Genomic DNA, 20,942 nt, shown 5'->3' on the forward strand with positions numbered 1-20,942 from the left:
GTGCCCTCACTCATCTATAGCCTCCCTCAGCAAAATGTCCAGCGTGTGTGAGCAGGAGGCTGGGAATGTGGCAGCAATGACAGTAATGGCTCCAGATAAAGTGTGAAAACAAAAATTAGAATGGCTTTTGAAGAGGATGTTGTTTTCACAGTTGCATCAGCTGGGGGGCTGTGAAGAAGCATTGTGATGCTCTAGTTAGGAACCTCTGTCACAGCAATCCTCTGAGCTGTTTTTCAATTAAAGCATATGTTGTAGAAAGCATCTAATCTCTATTAAAACCTTTACAGGACTGGAGAGGCCATATAGCTATTGTTATTATTTCAGTATTTAGTAACACACTGATCAAGAATCTGTTTACTTATTTCTGATTGAATTCACCTAGCTTTCATTCCAACCTTACAATATTATGTCTCTGATAGATTCAAGATGAACCAATAGCAAAAATTTCTGGTCTCCATTTTATATTCATAGGCTGTGATCATGTCATTGCCCTTTTTCCCTTTCGGCTTCTCTTATCTTTGTCAGTATCAGGGATGTAGGCATCCTTACACAGGCTATGCAGCAATTTGTTTGTGTCTGAGGCAGTCACATTTAGGAGTTTCTGCCTGTTGAACTACAGTAATCTTGTTCCCCTTTTCTGGAGAGTTCCACAGTAACACAGACATTGCTCTACACATAAAGCTAAAGTCACAGTATCAACCTCCTGCACCGTAGGAAAAGTTTTCTAGTTCTTTAAACATTCTTATAACTTGTCTCTGACTCCACTTCAATATATCAATGGCTATTTGGCTTCCAAATGTCAAAATCAGCTACATTGTTTCAGCAGCAGTGTTAGCACTGAACACAGGGACTGCCTCTGGCAGTTGAATAAGTGTTAGCTAATGCTCGAAGGCTATCGCAGAAATTGTACAGGGAGACAAAAAAGCACAATTCATAAGAAAGGAAAAAGTAACAATCCATCTGTTCCAGCTTGTCTCCTAAGTTAGGTGTTTACATAGAGGTGTCAGGTAGTCTATAGGTCCAAGTTCCTGTACGTCAACAGGAATCTGTGACTCAGTTCATTTACTTTTCTATGACAAAGGTATTAGAGGAGACTTGTCCTCCTTCAGTGGCAGATGGAAGTGAGGAGGAAATCCTTATTAGCAGCAGACTTCTTGCATGACTAACTCAAGAGAGATCCTGGTCGAGGCAGTCATTGGAGTCCAGCAAGTGATTCAGGTGACAGTTACCTGTGCACCTTATTCATTTAGATAAACATAAATGTCTAATATCATTTGCCCTTGGATATCCAGGGCATTTGCATGAGTCTACAAGATGTCACATGAGGCCTAGAGGAGGACCAAGCTGGACTGGCAGCCAAAGCCCAAGCAGGCATCCCTGTCATTCCAAATGCATCACAAGGCTTGACCATAGGTATATCAAATTGCACAAAATCTCTGTGTGTGAGCAACTGAACTGTGCCCCAAATATCTGACTGAGGGGGCTGAATTGCTCTTTTACTCTTTTATATATAGATAACCTACATATGGATAGCTAAGTGCAGTTGGCCTTGTATCCAAACAATGGCTAATTTTCTCATCAGTTCTAACAAGCCTTACCAGTGCTAACTCTACCTCCTATTTAACTGCTCTGGATTATCTCATTAGTCACAGTGCATATATAAGCCACTGAATTCTGTAGGCAAGCATAATTTTGGCTTTATTTCTTACTGACCCTGGTATGTTTTCACCCTGCACATGACCTATGCCAGTTCACTGTCATAGATACCCCTCCTGGATTTTTCTTAGACACATATACCTTAACTTAGTCAAAGTCTGACTCAGTTACTGTTCTTTTGGTGGACGTTTAAAATGAGATCATTTAACTGGTAAGGAGTAAGCAGGGAATCCATGGGAATTTTTGGAGTAAACAGAGAAATGTGAGGGATTACGGACGTTAGACAAAGACAAATCAGAAGGCTGAGCAAATGTCAACTCAGTTCTTCTCTCCCCTTTTATCCTCAAGGATGGCAGGAAGCTTTTGCAGCTTTCCAGACATATGTCCTCTGGGCTTCTCCAAATGCATTGTTTGTTTAACATTCTCTGGGGATCAGAGGGTGCATGGGACAATGCTCTAATAGAGGCCTCCTCTCTTCTCCCACCAAGCAATTAATGAAATTCATTTCTACCCTGGGCACTTCCCAGTCACAAATGAGCACTCTTGCTGAATCATCATCATCATAATGTCCTTGTTTTCTTTGCATTCTCTGGCATCTGGCATCTTCTCAACATTAATTACTGTGCACGACCTGATCCAACACTACTCATATCTGAGGCTTTTCCCTGTATCTAGCTTCTCATTTCTGCCGATATCCACCCTTCATAAAATAAGCCTTACTCCTGTTCTGGCAATTGCCTCTGCCCAGCTGCACTTCCTCTGTAGTGTGTCTGCTTCCCATACACGGCTGGAGATGGTTAATGTTAATAGGAGTTGCACTGTAAAATAACCCTCAAGCACACAGCACGGAAAATATATTATTAACCACACAGGGAAAAAATCTTCTGAATATCTCTAAAAAAACAGCAGCAACAAACAAGACAAAAACCCCTACATGAGGAATTTTAACTGCCTAGTTTGAAAATGGTGGGGTGAATCAACACGATACAGGAGTGGGACCCATAGAACTGGATTATGGAGGAGGAAAACGGTGGTGTAGTGATGCTGAGGCTGTCCTTTGTGGAGACGGCTTTCTGCTTTCTGCAAACATGCAGGGTACATTAATATGAAAGGTTATTCTGTGATCACGATCAGAATGATTTCAGATGTTAAGGGAGGAAAAATAGCCTATCTTAAATTAGAAATAGCAGAGATGAGTCACACAAGGAGACTGCTGTGCAGTATTGCCAGATACTTAGCAGTGGACCAGCACAGGCCTGGAATAGCAGCTGAAGCACCAATGTTGTAAGTGTCAGGACGACAGCTGCTTATTGCTGCAGGAAGAGTTGTGTTGGCTGTTGCCCCAGCAAAACAATTTCTCTCTATTCCCTGTGGCAGTAAGGGCAGATATGCAGACCTATCAGTTGTTCAAGACTGCCTTTTTAAATCAGGAGTCTTTTGCTTTTAGTAGGAGAGTCAGCCTTAAAGACTCTCTGTAGCTGAGCTAAGAAATGCTTAGCTAGAAACAGAGGGCCAAACTTGGTAGGTATCAGAAGCACAGCTGCTTATTGCTGCAGTCAGCAACTGCAGCACATCCAGTGCATACACATTAGAGAAGAGCTAACTGCGTAACTTGCTTAGCACAAACAGAATTGAGGAAGGCTTAAGATGTTCCATTAGAGAAGGGGCCTCCTAAATCATCATCTGTATGTGTACTTGGCTCGCAGTCTTTATCTGACCACTTATGAAAAATTTATAATTTCCTAAACATTATACAAGTAATTCCATTTGCCTGTCCTTGTCTTCTCCTCTTCTCTAGAGAAGCTCAAAGACAACAAGAATTCTATATTCATCTGGCTATTTTAATTTTAAACAGAAGAGAGGGCAGATGTTTACAGTTGCCTTAGGAGTTGTGGTGGGAACTTCTGATGCAACAGTCGTGTGTAGAGCATCTTGTCCTAAACATTTCTATGTCCTCAAACCCTCAATGTCCTTGCTCCATTAGAAAGCATCCTCTGAGTAAAAAAAGATGATGGTTTTGTTAATCTTAGCACTGCAAAGTCCAGAGTTAAGAGTCATCAGTGAATTCAGGTTTGCATCCTGACAGATTTAGGAGTTCCTAAGGTGGCTTTTGGGAAAGCAGATTTTACCATGGCAGAGATATATGTTGGGGACAAAGTTTTGAATAGTCCATCAGAAAACAACACTGAATGAGAGTGAGTTTGTATGACATGTGTTAGTATGTCTAGATTTGCAGAGTGTTTTAGGGTAGTTGTCATTTGTGAGGGGCCTAAGCAGAAAAAAAGTTAGTCTTTCTAGAAGGCACAAGGTAAAAATAGTCTATTTTCATTTGCAGGTTTACCATATTTTAGGGCAACAAGGCAGAGAGAGAGTTAGGGTGGAAGGAATGCTTCCATAACCTGACTATCCTCTATGTTACAGTGGAAATTCTGAGCTAAGAGACACTGGCAGGAAAAAACAGACACCCTAGTTTCACATCAGGTAAAAGAGAAGAATGTGGAGCTGGGGAAAGGCTTGAAGTAGTTCTGAATTTCCAGATTACTGTTATTTTAAAAATATTCCCACTTCGAAGGTAAGGAAGGAAATCCAGTGTTTTTCCCCCACATAACAACCTCAGTCAAGTTATTAAATAAAGAGGGTTTTGACAGATAAACACACAGAAATGCTGATAATGTCTGGAATTACTGCTTAAAGTAACACCCTTCTTCCCCTAGTTCTATGAAGGACTGACAGGACAAGGGACGGGTAATGGTTAGTACCTGTGGGTTTCCTTTGGGAAGCTGAACCACAACCATCAGAGAGGGGTAGGCTGGGAGCCCAGAGGCCTTTCAGAATATGTGGTTCGGAATATTTCGGAAATGCCTCTGAAATATGGCCATTTAGACTCTCTTTTTTGTTGTTTTAGTGAGCTCAGTGAAAGAGCAGCTTCTTTTGAGCGTTCCTTTCCCTTCCCTCCTCCCATCCCCAGCTCAGGATGGCTTTGCCTCCTGAGAAACTGGTAAAGGCTTTCGTGGAGTGAAAGAGGGCAAAAGGAGAGAAGGAAAAAGGTTAATAATTTCTACACAGACCATCTAGGGGGCAATGGTAAGGAAAGAGAATGATCTCAGCTGAGCTTCCCCTTGGTGTGTCATGCTTTTTCAGATCCTTTCATGCGAACTTCTCCCCCCCCAGCCCCCGTCCCCATCCTGCCATTCTTCAGCCCCCAGTCTCTTTTTCTCTTTCTCTCTCTCTTTTTTTCCTCCCTCCACCTCTCCACACATTTCTATCTTTTGTTTTTATTTCCCCCCCCCTGCTGTTTTCCTTGATAGAAATCTCACTCATGCATTTCCCTTCCGGATTTCTATTGGGTTATTTGTCTCTCTCTCTCTGAGCCTTGGTCCCCTTTTCTTTTCTCTGCCTCTTGTCCCAGAGGTAAAACAGCCGCCTCCCTGCTGGGTCAGGGATGACAGTGCCGTTAGCTTCCAGTGCCAGCCCTTCCCACAATCTGTGCAGCTTTTTGCCCGGGGCAGAGGGGGATTGGAATGGTCGTTGCAGCGCCAGGGAGACTGATATAAAAATGAAGTCCAAAAGAGAGGGGAAAGGGATTTAAGAGGGCAGGGCGTGAGATGGTTTAAAGAAGCCAAGTGAAAATAAAATGAGAGTAAAGGCCACAGCCCAGGCTGTGTGTGCGTTGGTCATTCCAGCTTCAGAGATAGGCCAGAGAGAATGAATTAATGAATTCTGCTATCATGTTGTGCAGGCTAATTGATTAATCTCAGTATCTGGCCCTTATGCATAACTCAGGTGGAGTCAGGGCTCTCCCATGAAATTGCTTAATTTGGGACAGTATCAGGAGGAACTCCTTTCCACTTAGCAGAATGTACCTGTCATCTCCTCAGGCTGCCCTCATCGGTCCTCAGCACTCAGCATCTCTGTCTCAGCCCTGTTGCTTCTTCCTGCTCCAGACCAGTTTTCCTTCACCCTTGGCTTCCTATCTCTCCAGCCCACTCTGCCGAAGCTTCTTCTCCCTCTCAAGTCATATTCTTCTAACTTCTCTCCATCCTTCCTCCTAACCTTGTAACACCTTTTTCCTCTTTTCTGGTCAGGTACCTCTATGGCCCATGCAGCCAGCCCAGTCACCCTGTTCCACCTTAGCAACACAACCTTCCTTGCTCCATCCACGAACAGAAATAATATTGGCAGTGTGTCTTTTCTAACTCACTGCAATCCATTCCTGCTTACCTATCACTGGATGTGTCATTGCATAAAGCAATGGGGAATTACCTCTATTTTTTGAGAGAACGTGATTTTTGCATGGGAAAGGAGTCCTTTTCTTCATATGTGCTTTTTAAATATTCTTTTTCATTTCTCAGGCATTACCTTTCTTTCCTCTCCATGAGAGGCCCTGCTTAGCCCCTTCTACCCTTCTTCACGCTTATGGGAGCTTAGGGGTCGTGAGTGATTCTTCTTTTTGATAGGCAGGAGGGAACACATAACCACCAAGTGTGGAGATGAGCTGTGTGGTGGCACAGTAGGGTACTTTGCATTAAAATCAACAGTGGCTAATGAGCTTGGAGAACTGTCAAGATAGATATGCAATGGTATACAATGCCCTCTGTACTGGGGACTAAGCCACCACCCCTTTCCCATTATGACAGAAGTGAAGGAGTTACCTGCAGCTCCAGGAGCCCTCAGTGATACTGCATGTGAACTTTGTAAAAGCAGTGAGGTGAAGACCGGCTGCACTGATACGACACACATTCAGAGTGAAAGGAGTGTAGGGAGGTTGTGTGTAGGCCTTTGTAAGCAAGTAGTGTGAAATTCCTCAGTTTCAGGGTGAGATTTGCTGTAAGCTCTTGAGGACTCTTGAATTTCAAAGTGTGCTGAAGGGAAATATTCCTGCATAGGAAGGAAAATTACTGTAAAGTTTCCCTGTTTCCCTTGCTAACTGCCCCATAACCATCTGGCACTGTACTCCAGAGCAGTGGAGAGGAAGAATGATACAATAGACTGCAAAGGAAAAAGTTTTCTTGTTTCAAATGCTATCCAGATCCTAGCCTTTCTGTATCACTGTAATTCAGTGATGGAATTTGCTGCTATAATATCTGCCTATACTGATATCAAGAACAAAAGAACATAAACATAAATGCATTATTTTTTTCCACTTAAAAAAAAATCTTTTATGTTTTTCTTAATCTTACTTTCCTGATCATTGCTAACCAGTTGAGTACAGGATTTGCATATCAATATAAAGACTGCTGGGAATATTCCACCTGATCTACATTTGTGTAACGCTATTAAATGGAGTAGCACAGGGATGTCATTCAGGATGGAATTTGGCTAATTTCAACTTCCTAATGACATTTCCCTCTAGTAGTAACAATAGATTTTAACTTGCAATATATCAGGGTTTCCCAATAGTATCAGCATTTTCAATGCCTGTGCTTATGTGAACCACTTAATTGAGCAAGGTGAAGAGTGAGAAAATAAACCCCATGAATATCATTCCCAGTATAATTTAGAGGCTGATACTCCTGGTGCTGACACTCAGCAGTGACTGTGCATCAGAATTTTGCTAGCGCAAGGGCTCTCACAAGCAAATAGTACATTGAAATGTGACATACTGTGCAAGTTGAGCTTTCAGTTGGCTGCTTTTACGTATTTGTACTGGGAATCTTCTCCTGGTAGACATAGTCTTTGTCATGCAGACAAATGCTATATGAATACCCAACTGTCTTTTGCAGGTCCATCTGAATTACTGGACATGACAGACAGTGAAACGTAATACAACCTATTCTACCCTTCACATTTATGTGTGTTAGAATAGCAGACTTCTCATGGTTTTAAAGTGCAAATTTTTAAACCAAAAAAGCTTGTAAAATGGCACAGCTCTTCAAAACAAACAAGCAGACAGAAGTCCCCCTAAACACAAACATCAACCAGATCATATGTGGCTTCCTGGTCTAGAATAAATGTTTCTTGGACTTCATAAAGCACTTCCTCTCTATTGCTTCCCGTGCTTCCTTAATCTTTCTAGAGGAATTGAAGTCCAACATTGTGTTTTGATGTTTCTGGCATCCAGCTACTAAGGGAACAACCTGAAGAGTAAATTCCAGAAGTCAGGAAATTACTTTTCTTGTTCTACACCTTTTCTTCAGTCCCTTCTTGATTCATCCAGGGTGCTCTGCTTTGGTTCTCCCAGGTGGCCACAACCTGTGCAGTTGAAGGTTTCCATCAGGTAGTTAAAACATCAATCACCTCTGTTCTTATATAAAATAACTCCCCGAATCCAAAACTAAACAAAAAAATTACTTTACTTTCCAGTTCCCAACTACTCTAAACCTTGTTGTATAATTGAAGTTTGCAAGGGAATCAGGAATAATCCTGGAAAGTGTATGGAATATATGGGAAGTAAAAGCCATCTTTCTCATAGGTATTAAGCCTACCGTTCCTCATCCCACACTGCCCTCCTCTGCTAGCAGAGAACACCTTGTGCACAAGGTGCATGTGTGAAGTCCAGAGGTGATGGTGTCTGGATGGTTCTTTTCACCCAGTAGCGTAGCACAACCACTGAAACCAAGTGCTAGTGAACATGGCTACAAGGTCTTCCCTTTATAAAGATCCATCTGCTGCTAACTCTTGAAAAGGGAAGGTTCAAGCTGTAACTGGCAGTATGAATTTATCTTTTGATCCTCAGGGGGAAATCAGGTAGTATCCCATTCTGATTCCAGTTCTCCTGCAGCAGGGGCAGATTTCTTGCAGGGCTGCCTATTAATATTTCAACTTCCCCTGTCATGGACTGGGGCTGAAATTCCTTTATGCATTCTCTGAGTAGGTAGGTGTAAGATTTGTCCTACTATGTGCATTTCTTGTTGTTTATTATTTTGCAGGTTTTGTAATGGCCCTACATGTTGGATACTAGTATTAAGGACACCTTTTCAATCCACTCAAAGCATATTTTCCTCCTCTTCCTAGGCAAATCTAGATAGATTTCTTTACTCTCAGTACTATAGTCAATCTCAGAATCCTCTTACATGTAGCTCTAGTCTGAGTGAGGGGCTCAGCAATAAATGTGCTCCCACTACGCAGTGTTCTCTTTTGAAAAACCTGTGTTCAAGCTTTCCCAGTAGCTCACCAGTCCAGTAGTAGAAAACAAACCACAGCTCTTGCTCTCATACACCAAGAGAGCAGGGTATCAGAACCAGGGCAGCAAGTGCACCAGTCTTAGCTTTGATGGGCAAGATTTTTCTAGGATGAGTCCGAGAATGAGGTTGAGGAAACAAATTGCAGGAAGAAACAAACACTGTTGCTATTTTGCCTGCTGTGAAGTAAGAAGGGAGCTGGTTTGCCTTTGCAGCAGTTAGCAGAACTGGCGTTTGGATGGGAATGTGACGTTCAGTCCTTTGAATACTTAAAATCTGTGCATGTTTCTTTCCCACCCCTCAGAGTTCTTCGTCTGCTATTTGTGCATTGCAGGCTTTCCTACTGAGTCAAAGGATGTAGATGCTAAGGGAGAGAGTGCCCAAGCCTACCTCTGCCAGCAAGAGGGAACCTCGCAGAAATGCAGCATCCTTCTGTGTCTATCCTCTGCACCTCATACTTCGTAAATGTACATTGGTGTGATGTGTCTCACTGCTGGTTTCTGTACTTTGGTCTAGGGGTGAGACAGCATTACATAAGGCAGCCTGCCAGCGCCACCGCGCCGTCTGCCAGCTCCTGGTGGATGCGGGAGCCTCTCTGAGAAAGACAGACTCCAAGGTAACCCAGCTCCATCAACCACTTATAAAATACTGCAGCCAAGTGAGACCGATCAGCATCCGTCCCTGCTGTTTGCATGATTGAGGCTTCCTTGTGTGGGCCAAGAGCAGCTCTTTTAAACAAACCATTTTTATATAGAAAACTGTATTGATTTAAACAAGTACAAGAGACTTCAGTTCAGTCCCCAACACAGGTCATCATCACCATAGTGAGAGCCTGGCCTCAAACTATTCGGTGCATTGGGTATGAATGAGACATCTCCATGGCACAGCAGTATCCTCCTCCTGTGTGGTCAAAAGAGAGGCCTGTGGGCAAGGACCACCTGCAGGAGCCTTGATTTCAGATTGCATAGCTTCTGTGAGGCTTGATTATTGTGGCTGACTTGCTTTGTGAGGATGGCTGTCTCTTTGCTTTTGCCCTGGCTTGCCCCTGTGCTCACTGATGGGACACTAACCACAACCCTCTCTTGGTGTAAGCTGATTGAGAAAGAAGTCTGGGCAAAATTAAAAGCCGAGGAATATTCTGTCATTGAAACAATCTGATTGCTTAGGAACATGATCCAGAAGCTGCCTCTCTGGAATTTCTGAGCATAAACGTCCTGTGGTTAGCAGCTGAGAGTGGGTTGGTTCTCTGGGTTCTAGAATCAGAAGCATCTTGCTGTAGCAAGACATTCAAAAACAATTCCCACCATGCTATGCTGTATAGGGTAGCCCATAAGGGAAGAGATATCCTCTATGATTCTGTGATCCCTTTTTCAGTGACAGTACTGTACATTGGAAAAAGCTTTCTGAAACAGCTGAAATCCAGACAGGTGGCTTCTGACTTGTTAATCTTCTTCTGCCCAGGAATCATCTGTTCTTCTAAATATATTAGCAAAAGATTTTCTCTTCCTGTTTCTTATTCTAGGGTAAGACCCCTCGTGACAGGGCTCAGCAAGCTGGTGATCCGGATCTGGCTTCCTACCTGGAGAGTCGACAAAACTACCAAATGGTTACCCACGAAGATCTAGAGACAGCAGTCTGATGTCTGAAAATGTCGAAGAGGATCCTTGGAAGTCTCGAGGCTTCACCTGAGGCGCTCAGGCGTCATGTGAGAAAGAAGCTGATGGAATCAACGTGTCTCTCACTCTAGCGGAAAATACCTGAGGACATGCCACCAGTTTCTAAGGGCTACTGAGTCTTGCCACGGAATGGTTAGGTTCCCTAAGTTAGCCCATGATAGATGAGGTGGGACACTTAAAGGTCTGTGGAATCCATGGGCCGTGGAAATTTACCATTATTGCTTCCAGCAAGTAGCATGAACTTCTCCCATGTTCATCTGTACAATTTATTTAAAAAAAAAAAAAAGGAAGGAAAAAAAAAAAAGAAAGACTTAAGAGGGTGTGGGGGAACAAAACTCCAAACTAACTGGGACATTAAAGCACCCAATGAGGCCCTCCTCCATCTTTACAATTTCCTGCATTCCTTTTATTCTCCTGTTCCCCCCACTTCTCATAAATTAAATAGTACCTGTTATCTCTGTGTTTTCTTCACAAATGGTCAGGCAGTAGCAAAATATTTGAGGAGCTCTGGATGCCCTTAGGAAAAGTCCAGTGTTTTTACCAGCTACACTCCCTCCCTTGCCATCCTCTCAAAAGCTGCATCCTCAGTACCCTGTCGCCATGGAGTTTCCTTGCTTTAGGAGAGGATGCTGCCTGTTGCCTTGTTTCCCAGGGTGTGGGGCACAATTAGATTTACAGCAGTGACAAAACCTAACCTTATTGTTGCTGGGTATGTGGTTATGGTAGCCTCACGATACAGTAATTTGTATGGGAAGGAGTTATATGGGATATAGCATGTCGAATGGCAGAGCAGAAAGTTACCAGTAAGGTTTCTCATATTACTTTTGTGTGTGTGTAATGACCGATCCAGTTCTGCTCAGGTTTCAGGCCTTCCTAAAAGCTGATAGTGGTTCTTTACTCTTGAAAACATGGGTTTTACACTGGAGATAGATTTGTGCAATACTGAGGGAGTTCTGATGGACTGATATATGGACCTAGTGCCCTTTGCATTACAGCCAGAGATAGGAAGGAGGCCTAGAACATCAGCAATCAACCTTGCTGCTACCAACAAACAAATGGACACTGGCCCAGTCGCATGTGGAATAGAAAAACCTTCTTTGACTGAACCTGTAAACTATCTGATTCTTCAAGGGAACAAAGTTTCAGGGAGTCTGTCCCACTGGAGAAGGACAAGCAGCAGCTCCTTGCCTCATTACCCACTATAGGCTCGAAAATGTAAAGCTTAGCCACTGTAAAGGTCCGCTGTGTCTTCACTACTCGTCTGTTCTGTGTCTTATAACCATAAAAGAAGAGAAAGCAAACACACATACACACAAGCATAAAAAAAATGTTCCACCTTTGGGTTTCCAGTTGCTGCAGATATCTCAGCTGCCAGAAATAACAGAGCTTCCATTTCTACTTTGTCTGACCAGTTCCCATGAAGACATTCATGACTGAGTTTTGGTATAATTCTTATAATACATTTTTGAGTTTTGCTTTGTTGTTTGTTTTGAAGGATCCACCAGTGTTTGCTTTCATATGCCTTGCTAGGTGTAGCTCTCTGGTAGATGATGATCATCAGGATTACATACATTTGGAAACCATGAAAATAACTCAGGTCATTATCCAGATAAGTTTTTCTTCCTTACTAGAGGTGGAGGAAATTAAATGTATTTATTTTCTTTTTCTTTTCTTTTTTTTTTTTTTTTTAAACAAGTGATTGTTATGGTAGAGAGGGAGGAGCTGAAAAATATACTTTTAATTTTTTTTCTGTTTTCAAAGGTTCATTTGATATGAGCAAAATATTTCCGTAGTATTTCTTCCTCTGGAAGGAAACTATATATATATTTGTAATCTATAGGTCAATGGTGACATGAAATGTATTTTGTCTTATTTTCTGTCTTTCTCGTTTAAAAAATAAAATATGAAAGCCAAATTCCTTCTCTTGGTAGTCATCCAGGGGCTTGTGGAGAAGGTCAGTATGTGTATATATTAGAACAGAATTTGGCATCTGTTAAAATAAAAAATCAGAATATAATTTTGGTGTGGTATGTGAAATTTCCACAAGGAACATTCTCACGCTGTGGTTTCATGGTAGGCCTTGCATCATTTCCCAGCAGTGAGAAAAGACATTACTGTAATATTTCTATATATTGGATGATAATAAGAATTATGTTTCTATCAATTTTTTGCTTTGTTTTACTGATGTGAGAAACGGATGAAGCTTCAATGACACCAGGAGCTTAGGTCTGTCCTGTGCTGGGGCCAGTCTGGTGCCTGAGCAGAGAGTGGTCACTGAGCCTGTGACAGCTCCCTGGTCCCTTAGTCCCATGAAACAGGTGGAGCAGTAAAGGCTTGCTTTAATCACGGGTAGCTTTCAGAGGCCACATGTGAATTATGATAAGGGAGCTGGGTCTGGTCCCTCTCTGTCCCCAGTGGTCCTCCCCTTGTCAGGCTATCCCTAGTGCCTGGGAGGTAGTTGCAGCTGTGGCTGGCTCTGGAGCAGCTTGTCAGGATGTGCAGATTTCCTGAGCAATTTTGGGCTGCTCAGAGGAACTCAGAGCACACAAGAGACCGTGACTTGCCTTTTTCCCTGGAAGCTGGAGTATGATGATATGATCAGAGTGAGCCCATTGTGCCTCTGGAAAGCTGCCCATGCTGTGTGCTCAGCTGAAGACAGTTACCTGTATGATAAAAGCACTGGATAATGATAAAAGCACTCCCAGCACTGGAGTTAGGACAGGAACTGGCTGTATGTAGTGCCTTTAGTATTCAAGCTGTCCCAAAGCGCTGCACACATAATGCACGAGATACTTGTGATGTGTTGTATTTGTAGGTAACAGAACATGTATATTGCTTTCTACAATGGCAAGGAATATCAGAAGTTGGTTCACTGAGGGCAGTTTGGGACCAGGATGCTACAGGATTATTCCTTACCATTTTTGAAGTGTGATGGGGTTCTCAATTTTGGACAGCCACCAGAAGCAGGCAGACTCTGTAGCAGTCAATGGTGACCTATGTATTGAATCTCTGGAGCACTTGGGCTCTAGATTTATCCAGTGTAGTTGTGCCTGCACTGTGCAGGGCCCAAATTTCAATGTGCAGCTGGGAATCCACTTAAATTATATGTAAAGCGTTTTGATTACTAAAAGTATCTGTTCAGTGGCAGTGTCTATTTAGTGTGTGTATATTACTATATATATGTAGATTTATAAACATCAGTATACATATATATAGAAGCACACACACATATACACACACACTTAAAATTGTGCCATTTGAATGACAAAGTACCTAGGGATGCTCAGCTACTGACATTACTGGATTGACAAAATGTGATTTTCCATTTTAATTTGTTATTAAGGGGAACTTTTTTTAGTAGAGCTGAGGAGCTCCTGAATTGTTCCATTGTACTGGTTTTACTATCTCATTTTGGAGTTGAATGGAGGGAAAGAAAATATTTATAATGTTGATAAAATAAACTTACTTTTGTAATTTAATAGCATCAGTTACTCTTATTATTTCATGTTTTAATGCTAGAGGTATCTTCTGTGTGTTATCCAAGGCATGATGATGTCATACATTTTTCACTAATTATAGCATAGAATCATCGAATGGCTTGGATGGGAAGGAAAGATCATCCAGTTCTACCCTCCTGACATGGACAGAGGCACCTTCCACTAAAACAGGTTGCCCAGAGCTCCATCCAACCTGGCCTTGGACACTTCCAGGGGTGGAGCATCCACAACTTTTCTGGGCATCCCTCAATACTGTGAGGTGTGAGGTTGAGTTTTACTCATGTAAAACGGGTTCAAGACAAATTTTATCTGTTACAAAACAGGCCTCAGACTCCAGTGACTCTTTCACCGTTTCACATGATGGCTTGCTTGTCTGTGTTTTAGCACTTCAAGATGTCTGTAGGTGTTTTTACTGACACCTGTCACTCTTGCTTTTCCCCCAGCAGCAGTAGAATTTCTCAGTCTCAACTCATGGTGCTATAGCCTGGATTCAGACTACATGAGATATTCCCCTGCTACAAGAGGACTGTCGTGCAGAAGAATCATAGACAAAGAAAATAGTACAAAATTGATGGGTTTTTTGCCATTGATCTTCCCAGCTGTATTTGCCAAGCTGGTGCTGCTGTGTAAGAATAGATGGGGCCCATGATTTTTCTGGTGATGTGGCTGTGAGAGGTTTGTTTCAGTAGTATTTGATGGCCTCCTTGGCTCATTTTTTAATTTGTGTTTTCTGTGACAGTGATGTGCACGGTAGTGAAAGTTTCTAACACAAAACTTTATCTAGAAGTGGCTATTTTCCTTTCAGTCATCCCAGATACCTCCTGTGGGGTATGCTTATGTGTTGACCCTTCCAGGATGACAAAAGCATGTTGAGATGATCTGACTCTGGACTATAAATTGGGCAACATGCATTGGTAGTCTTAAGATTTCTGGGAGGTTACTGGTACTCAAGAAATGTATGGGCATGCTGGAAATTGGGGTGCTTTGAAAGTACTCCAAGGAAATTCTGTTCTTGCACTTCATGTACTCCAAGAAAGAAGCAGTTTCTTTTGCTGATCCATTTGAGGTCTGTCATTTTCCTTCCCCCACTTTTTGCTTCTTGTGCACCAGACTGACATGCATGGAGAAGTGTTTCATAATACTTGTTTTTAAGCTCGCTAAAAGTAACATTTTGATCTCCATTTTGTCTGTTCTTTTCCATTCATCAGATAGCGTTTCCTCTATTTTCCTCACTGAATCTGAGCTGAAGTGACATTGGGTTATTAGCTTCCTAATTAATCTAAAGCATGAAATGTGAATATCTTCAGTCATTTCAGCAGTCCTAGAAACAGCTTATATTCCTGTGTCTTTCTGTATGCATGTGAAACTATAGGACACGGTTATTACAGTGTTTACTGTGGTACTCCTCATTTTGCTTTCTTAACAACTATTTTACTTAGTAGTGGATTGCTACAGCATTAAATTCCATGATCTGCCTGCCAAAATCTGTTGATTGCAATGGCAACTCGGTAATGTGCTAAAGTTTACTTGCTAGCATATTGATGAAGACCGGAATTTTATGTGGAGGATGTGTCTTGAGCTTCAATGTGTTAACTTTTTTTGTAAGGGCAGAAAGCAGCTCATGGCTGCACTGTGGAAATGCCTCAAGGGGAGCTGTAACCCAACCCTGCACCCAGCTGTTGAGGTGAACAGAATATATAGAGTTGGGATGTTGGGATGTCTCAGCATTTGCTAAGGAGTTACCATTAGAGACAGACTGCAGCACCTCAGCACTTGGCTTGGACTGCCCAAAACCAAGTACTTGGGCAGTTTCTCACTTCTGTGTAAAAGCAGGCTTGAGAGGAGTGAATTACCCAGTGTTCAAAGCTAACCAGTCAAAGTGACCATGTCTGCTTGCACCCCAAGTTATGCCATGGCACCACCCTTCTCTGGACTGCCTACCCGAGATCCTCCGCAGGTACCAGAGCTCAGGGGCTTTCCCTCCCCAATGTGTTTCCAGTTCCACTGCCCATGATGGTGCCCACAGAAAGTGGTATTTTCTCATCCCCTGTTCATGTCCTCTGGAGAAACACCCCCTACCTCAGCCAAGGAATTTCCTGGCCCACGTATGGTGCCATTTGTGCAAAAGGGGAAAATTCCCTCCCTCGGGCCTTGATCACACCAGTAAATCCATTACATTTGACTTCAGTGATTAGGCAGGCTTAGAGCTGAATAACCTTACTGTATTCAGCCATCAGAGTGCATCTTGTCCCCTGCCTTATTTATAAGGTGCCACATTCCAGTCTCAGCTGCAGTTTCTTGTTTCTCAGACTTTTTTTTTCTTTAAAAACCCCAAGACAATCTATCCTATGCAGTACACATGTATTTAGTTACCCAGAGAGTGGGGAAGACAGGCAGCTCATTTTAAAACCCTCTCATTCTGATGTAGCACATGATGACTTCTAAAGTCTAAGGAGGGGGATGACTTGAAAAAAAATCATGTGTTTCAACATTCACACATCTATATTTCAGGAAATAATTTGATGCTAAGCCCTTTAAAAACAGTCAGCTTATGTTCTTAGATCCCCTACATGTCAGAGATTTGGGGAATCTAAGAAGGCAGTGATTCTCTTGACAGGCACATACAATTAGTTGAACATCCGAGGAAGCAAAAGTCTTGCTTTGTTCAAAAATTTGTTTCTATTTTGTGATCTTCATCCACTAGAATCAGAACTCTGACTTAGGAACCCTATTTTAGAGTCTACCAATACATTAACAGCTCCAGCACTCATATACAAAGTATGTAGAAGCTGTAGCCTTTTTACATGCAAGAAATAAAGCACTACTTTCAGCAATGTAATACTACATATGTAATTGCTTCATCTTGAGCCAGCCTCCTTTTGCTGGTGAAGTGTAACACCTGGCTCTTCAATTAGTCCCTGTCTGGGAGGCTGCTTGATGTGTAACCTACCACTCAGCACTGTGGCAATCCAATGCTCTGTTACGACAAGTGCTGCAGCAATTAGCTAACTACTAATGCATGAACCACAGTAGCAATTCATTTCTTAGTATTACACTTTATTTTAATGAGAAAATGGCCTTTTGATTCCAACTACCTTAATGACCTTCAGTTGCCACTTTTTCCTCAGCCTGTGGTCAAGCAGAGGGAGAAAGTAATCTCTGTTCCTACACAGGAATCCAAATCTTGTCTAGGAACAGTACAAACCAGTCAGGTTTGTAGGTATGGAGAAGAAATTCAAGAAGCTCTTGAGCCTGAGGCAGCAGACGTGAGTGATTTCTTTTTGGCTAATTAGGCTTTAATAAGTAGTCCCAGTTTTCTAGGACTGTTTTTGCTGTGTGACATTCACATAAAAAATGAAAGATGGCAAAATTAGAAAAGCAAAAGCAAAGTCAAGGTGGTCCCTGGGAATGGGAACCCTACAGAATGGTTTCCACATTCGTTGCCATTTTCCAGATAGGGAATTGCAATGCTGTCTATTGAATATCACTGTAATGAGTAATTATGTACCATAATTAGATGTATCTACTTGTAAAAATGAGGTGGGTGCATTTCTTCTCTGAGCTCATTGCATCCAATATTTATGTCACCTAGGTATGGAGGTGTCCCTTTTCTACCCCCATAGAGATCACCACACAGTTTGGTGGGGAACACCCTCATATTTGCAAATCTTGAGGCTGCATGGTGAGACATGAGTCCTAAGGTGTACAATGACACCTCTCCCTGCTCCTTAGCCATGCTGGAGGTTTTCCTTCCAAATGAGTGGAAGAAACACCACATCAAAATAAAATGATTGCTGTAGGCTACAAAGTGAATAGCTGTCTTTCCTCTCTTGTCCCCCACTTCAGCACTTTTCCAGGACCAGGTTTTTTTTATTTCGTCAGAAGGGGAAAACTGTTGATGTGCCTGTTTTAATAGGAGATGGGTGCAGTTGCAGTTCTTTTGTCCTGTGGTATTGCTTCTATTGTAATACTGTCCTTATCCCCATGGCATATGGGAGGAGTACAGTCGTGTCAAAGCTAAGAAAACAAGTGATCTTGCTGGCAGCTAATGGCAGGAAGGAAATGGAACATAATATTATTTAAATTTGATTTTAGATAATCTTCAATGCTCTTTGCTTTTCCTTCCCCCCTTTTTTTTTTCTTCTCTCTCTCTGTTCTTCATAGAGTTTCTGTATCAAAGTCTTTAATCTTTCATCACCTCTTCTTTCCTTAGCTCATGCTACCTTCATTTTTTGACTGGAAAGGTCAAAATCTTACTCTTGTGCTTACCCTTGGGACACTTCTGCTTGACCAGTCACAGATGGTTGAATCTCCTCTGACCATGTCCAGACATGGGTAGGGAATGTTGAAATTCTCTGCACTAGGAATGAGTTGGATGTGCAGTACTAAAGGCTCCTCTGAGGGCAGTTGTAATGCCTGAGTTGTAATCTCAGGATTAAGCAGATGGGAAGCGTGATGGACTTGGGTTTTTCATACCTGAGGGGTTGATTTCAACATTTCCAGACTTATCAATAGAAAAACTCTTTTGTATAATTTTTTTTTTTTGGCTACTCTCCTTTTGTGATTTTCCTGTCAAGAAATCTTTTCCCAGGCAGATTTTATTGCGTTGCTCCGTGATGTGCTCGCAAGAAGTGTCAGCTGTTTCTAAGTGGTAAGTGAGTGTGCTGGTCTCTCATGCAAAATGACTGGCCCTGCTACTGTACAGTTTTCTGCTCAGCACATATCTCAGAAAAATCACAGGGAGGTGGCAGAGGCTTATCAGGATTTTGTTCCATTCACACGTCACTGCAGAGTGATTCTCCTCCATCTGCTTCCTTTGATCGCTCAACGGCTTTGGGAGAAAAGTGGCTGAGCCTTCAAAGCACTAAGCAGCTCTTGGGAGCTTTGTTTCTCCCTAGCTTGCTGCTGCACCTCGCAGAGCTGGGAAAGGGAAAGCGGGGGATGCCTTATGTGCAGAAAGATCACCTTACTGGCAAAAGTAACAACTCTCAGAAGGCTACCTATTCCAGACACCCCACCATGTGGCAGCCAGAGTGTAAAATACCTATGGACATCAGTAAGCTTGTAGGAGCTGACTTCCTTTCTTAAAAGCTCTTCCAAGCTCTTTTTGATTCTCTTTCTCGTGCACCAGGACAGGGATTCCTGCCTGTTTCCTCCCAGAGCAGCTGTCCTGAGGCTGTCCTTTGTAATGGCTGCCATCTAGCTGCCCTCATACCATGCGTTATGTGTACCCTATCTCCTGTAACTCTATTGAAAAACAAAACAACCAAGAGTTAAAATCCCTTTCCAAATGGACTTGAGAGCTGCCAGCCTTGGCCACTGACCCATCAGGGTGCCGTGCACTGGGGAGGGGAACATGGAATACCACTGCCAACATTTCTCTGTAGAAATTTCCTCAAGGTGAAATGTGCTTTCACAGTGGGAAATGAAGGTTATTTTTCTTCTGCCCATATTGTTTTGTGTTGTAAACCCTGTGCCAGTCATTTCAGATGCAGCCAGCTTTTTGGAAGCAGGAGGATTTTGAAAGATTTTTGAAAGTCTGGCCAGTGCTGTAGCTGAGGACTCGTGTTCTGCAGCTCCCACACAAACCTTCTGGTGGTCCGTGGAGGTTTCACTGTCCTCTCTGACTCAGTGAGCAGAATATTTCACTACAAACTACAGGCCTGCCTTTGTGCCACTGCTGTTGCTACTTTGCTTTTGCACAGCTTTTAGAACAGCTATGGCTTTGCAGCCTTGCAGTAGGAAAAAACAAGATGTCTTGTGGGAAAACATGATTCTCCTATGGACACAAACACTCATCAAGTTGCAGGTGTGTGCTAATAAAAATTCAATGTACATAAATACTGAGCTTGGTTTATGAGACTGTCACAGCTAGCTCAGTGGAGATTTATATCAAGCAAGAACTGACCTGTTGTTTTACTGCAAAACATAAAGGTTATGCAAAAAAAGTCACTTGATTTAATGATATATTTCTGTCTTATGATAGTTTACAAGTCTAACTGTGTGCCACATGGTTGCGTCATGGAATAGGGAAAGTACTTGCTGTGTGTTATAATTTATCAGCATGTTTCTCTGGATGCATTGTGGTAAAAGAGATAGACCAGGAGGTAGTAAATCAAGGGTTTGAGATTTTATTCCTGCCGGTTTCATTGAGTCATTTTGGGTAAGTCATTTAACCCTATCGTGCCTTGGTTTTCTTATCCGTAAAATGGGGATAAGATCACCTCCCAGTACACATATAGGTAATGTGTTTCATGTTATGAGCCAAAATCTGCTGTATATTAACTATTTTTGAGTTTGTTTTTTTGTTGTTGTTGTTGTTATGCCTTGTAATGTTGCTCACACATAGTATCCTACTTCTTTTGGAGCCATTTTTTGAGAGACAGTGAGAGTAGCCCTGTCCCATGCTTTTTAGTTTAGCTGGCTTCAATTGAGATAGTAAAGAGTGCTGGAGGATCACAATTTTCTAATGAACTAGTTTGCACTTCTCATGCTTGATTTCCATGTTTGAGGTTTCTTGTATTAAAAATTTTAACTCAGGTGATATTTCAAGTCAATGAAAGCATTCTGGTGGTTGCTTTGGCTTCAGGGGAGCATGTTGCTGAATTTTAGAGCAATTTTATTCCATCGTACTGAGTTCATTGAGCACAGAATGTTTCATTTGGAAGTGTCCATCTCAGAAATGCCACCTCCCTCCTATCATGTTGGTATTACAGAATATTGTCTAAGAGTCCAGAAATCACCACTTCAGTTTGTTGGTGCAAAAGGTTTCTGGGGAATGAAGAGATTCTCTGGCCTTCACACTTCTAGTCACTGGGCAAATGGGAGATTAAAGCTGATAAAGAACAAGGCCAACAGTTAGGAAGGAGTTAGGGAATTGGAGGTGTCTTCTGGAAAAAAAAAAGAAGGCTAAGAAGGAGTCATCGTTATGTGGGATGGTGATGAACAGACTTGTGATGGAAAGGCTGAGTTTCCATTGAGCTACATAGTGC

General features: G+C 42.3%; 2 protein-coding genes across 8 annotated transcripts in view; both read left to right on the forward strand.

Moving 5' to 3' along the window:
* DGKI (diacylglycerol kinase iota) overlaps positions 1-13,932 on the forward strand; it is a 206,833-nt gene extending 192,901 nt beyond the window's left edge. For 6 of the 7 annotated variants that reach the window (XR_004357140.1, XR_004357143.1, XR_004357142.1 and 3 more), the window contains 3 exons: positions 7,380-7,416; positions 9,294-9,393; positions 10,300-13,932. Coding sequence is in view for 1 of the 7 variants with exons in the window: in XM_032688288.1 (XP_032544179.1) it covers positions 7,380-7,416; positions 9,294-9,393; positions 10,300-10,416 (254 nt within the window). In the remaining 6 variants the exon portion in view is untranslated. The other variant, XR_004357141.1, reaches the window with a different exon arrangement.
* The window catches only part of PTN (pleiotrophin), a 104,993-nt gene continuing 94,476 nt past the window's right edge, over positions 10,426-20,942 (forward strand). The window contains exon 1 of the mRNA XM_032688962.1: positions 10,426-10,482. Coding sequence (XP_032544853.1) covers positions 10,426-10,482 — 57 coding nt within the window. The remainder of the gene's footprint in view (positions 10,483-20,942) is intronic.

Source organism: Chiroxiphia lanceolata, chromosome 5, assembly GCF_009829145.1.
Source record: "Chiroxiphia lanceolata isolate bChiLan1 chromosome 5, bChiLan1.pri, whole genome shotgun sequence".
Taxonomy (NCBI): Eukaryota; Metazoa; Chordata; class Aves; order Passeriformes; family Pipridae; genus Chiroxiphia; species Chiroxiphia lanceolata.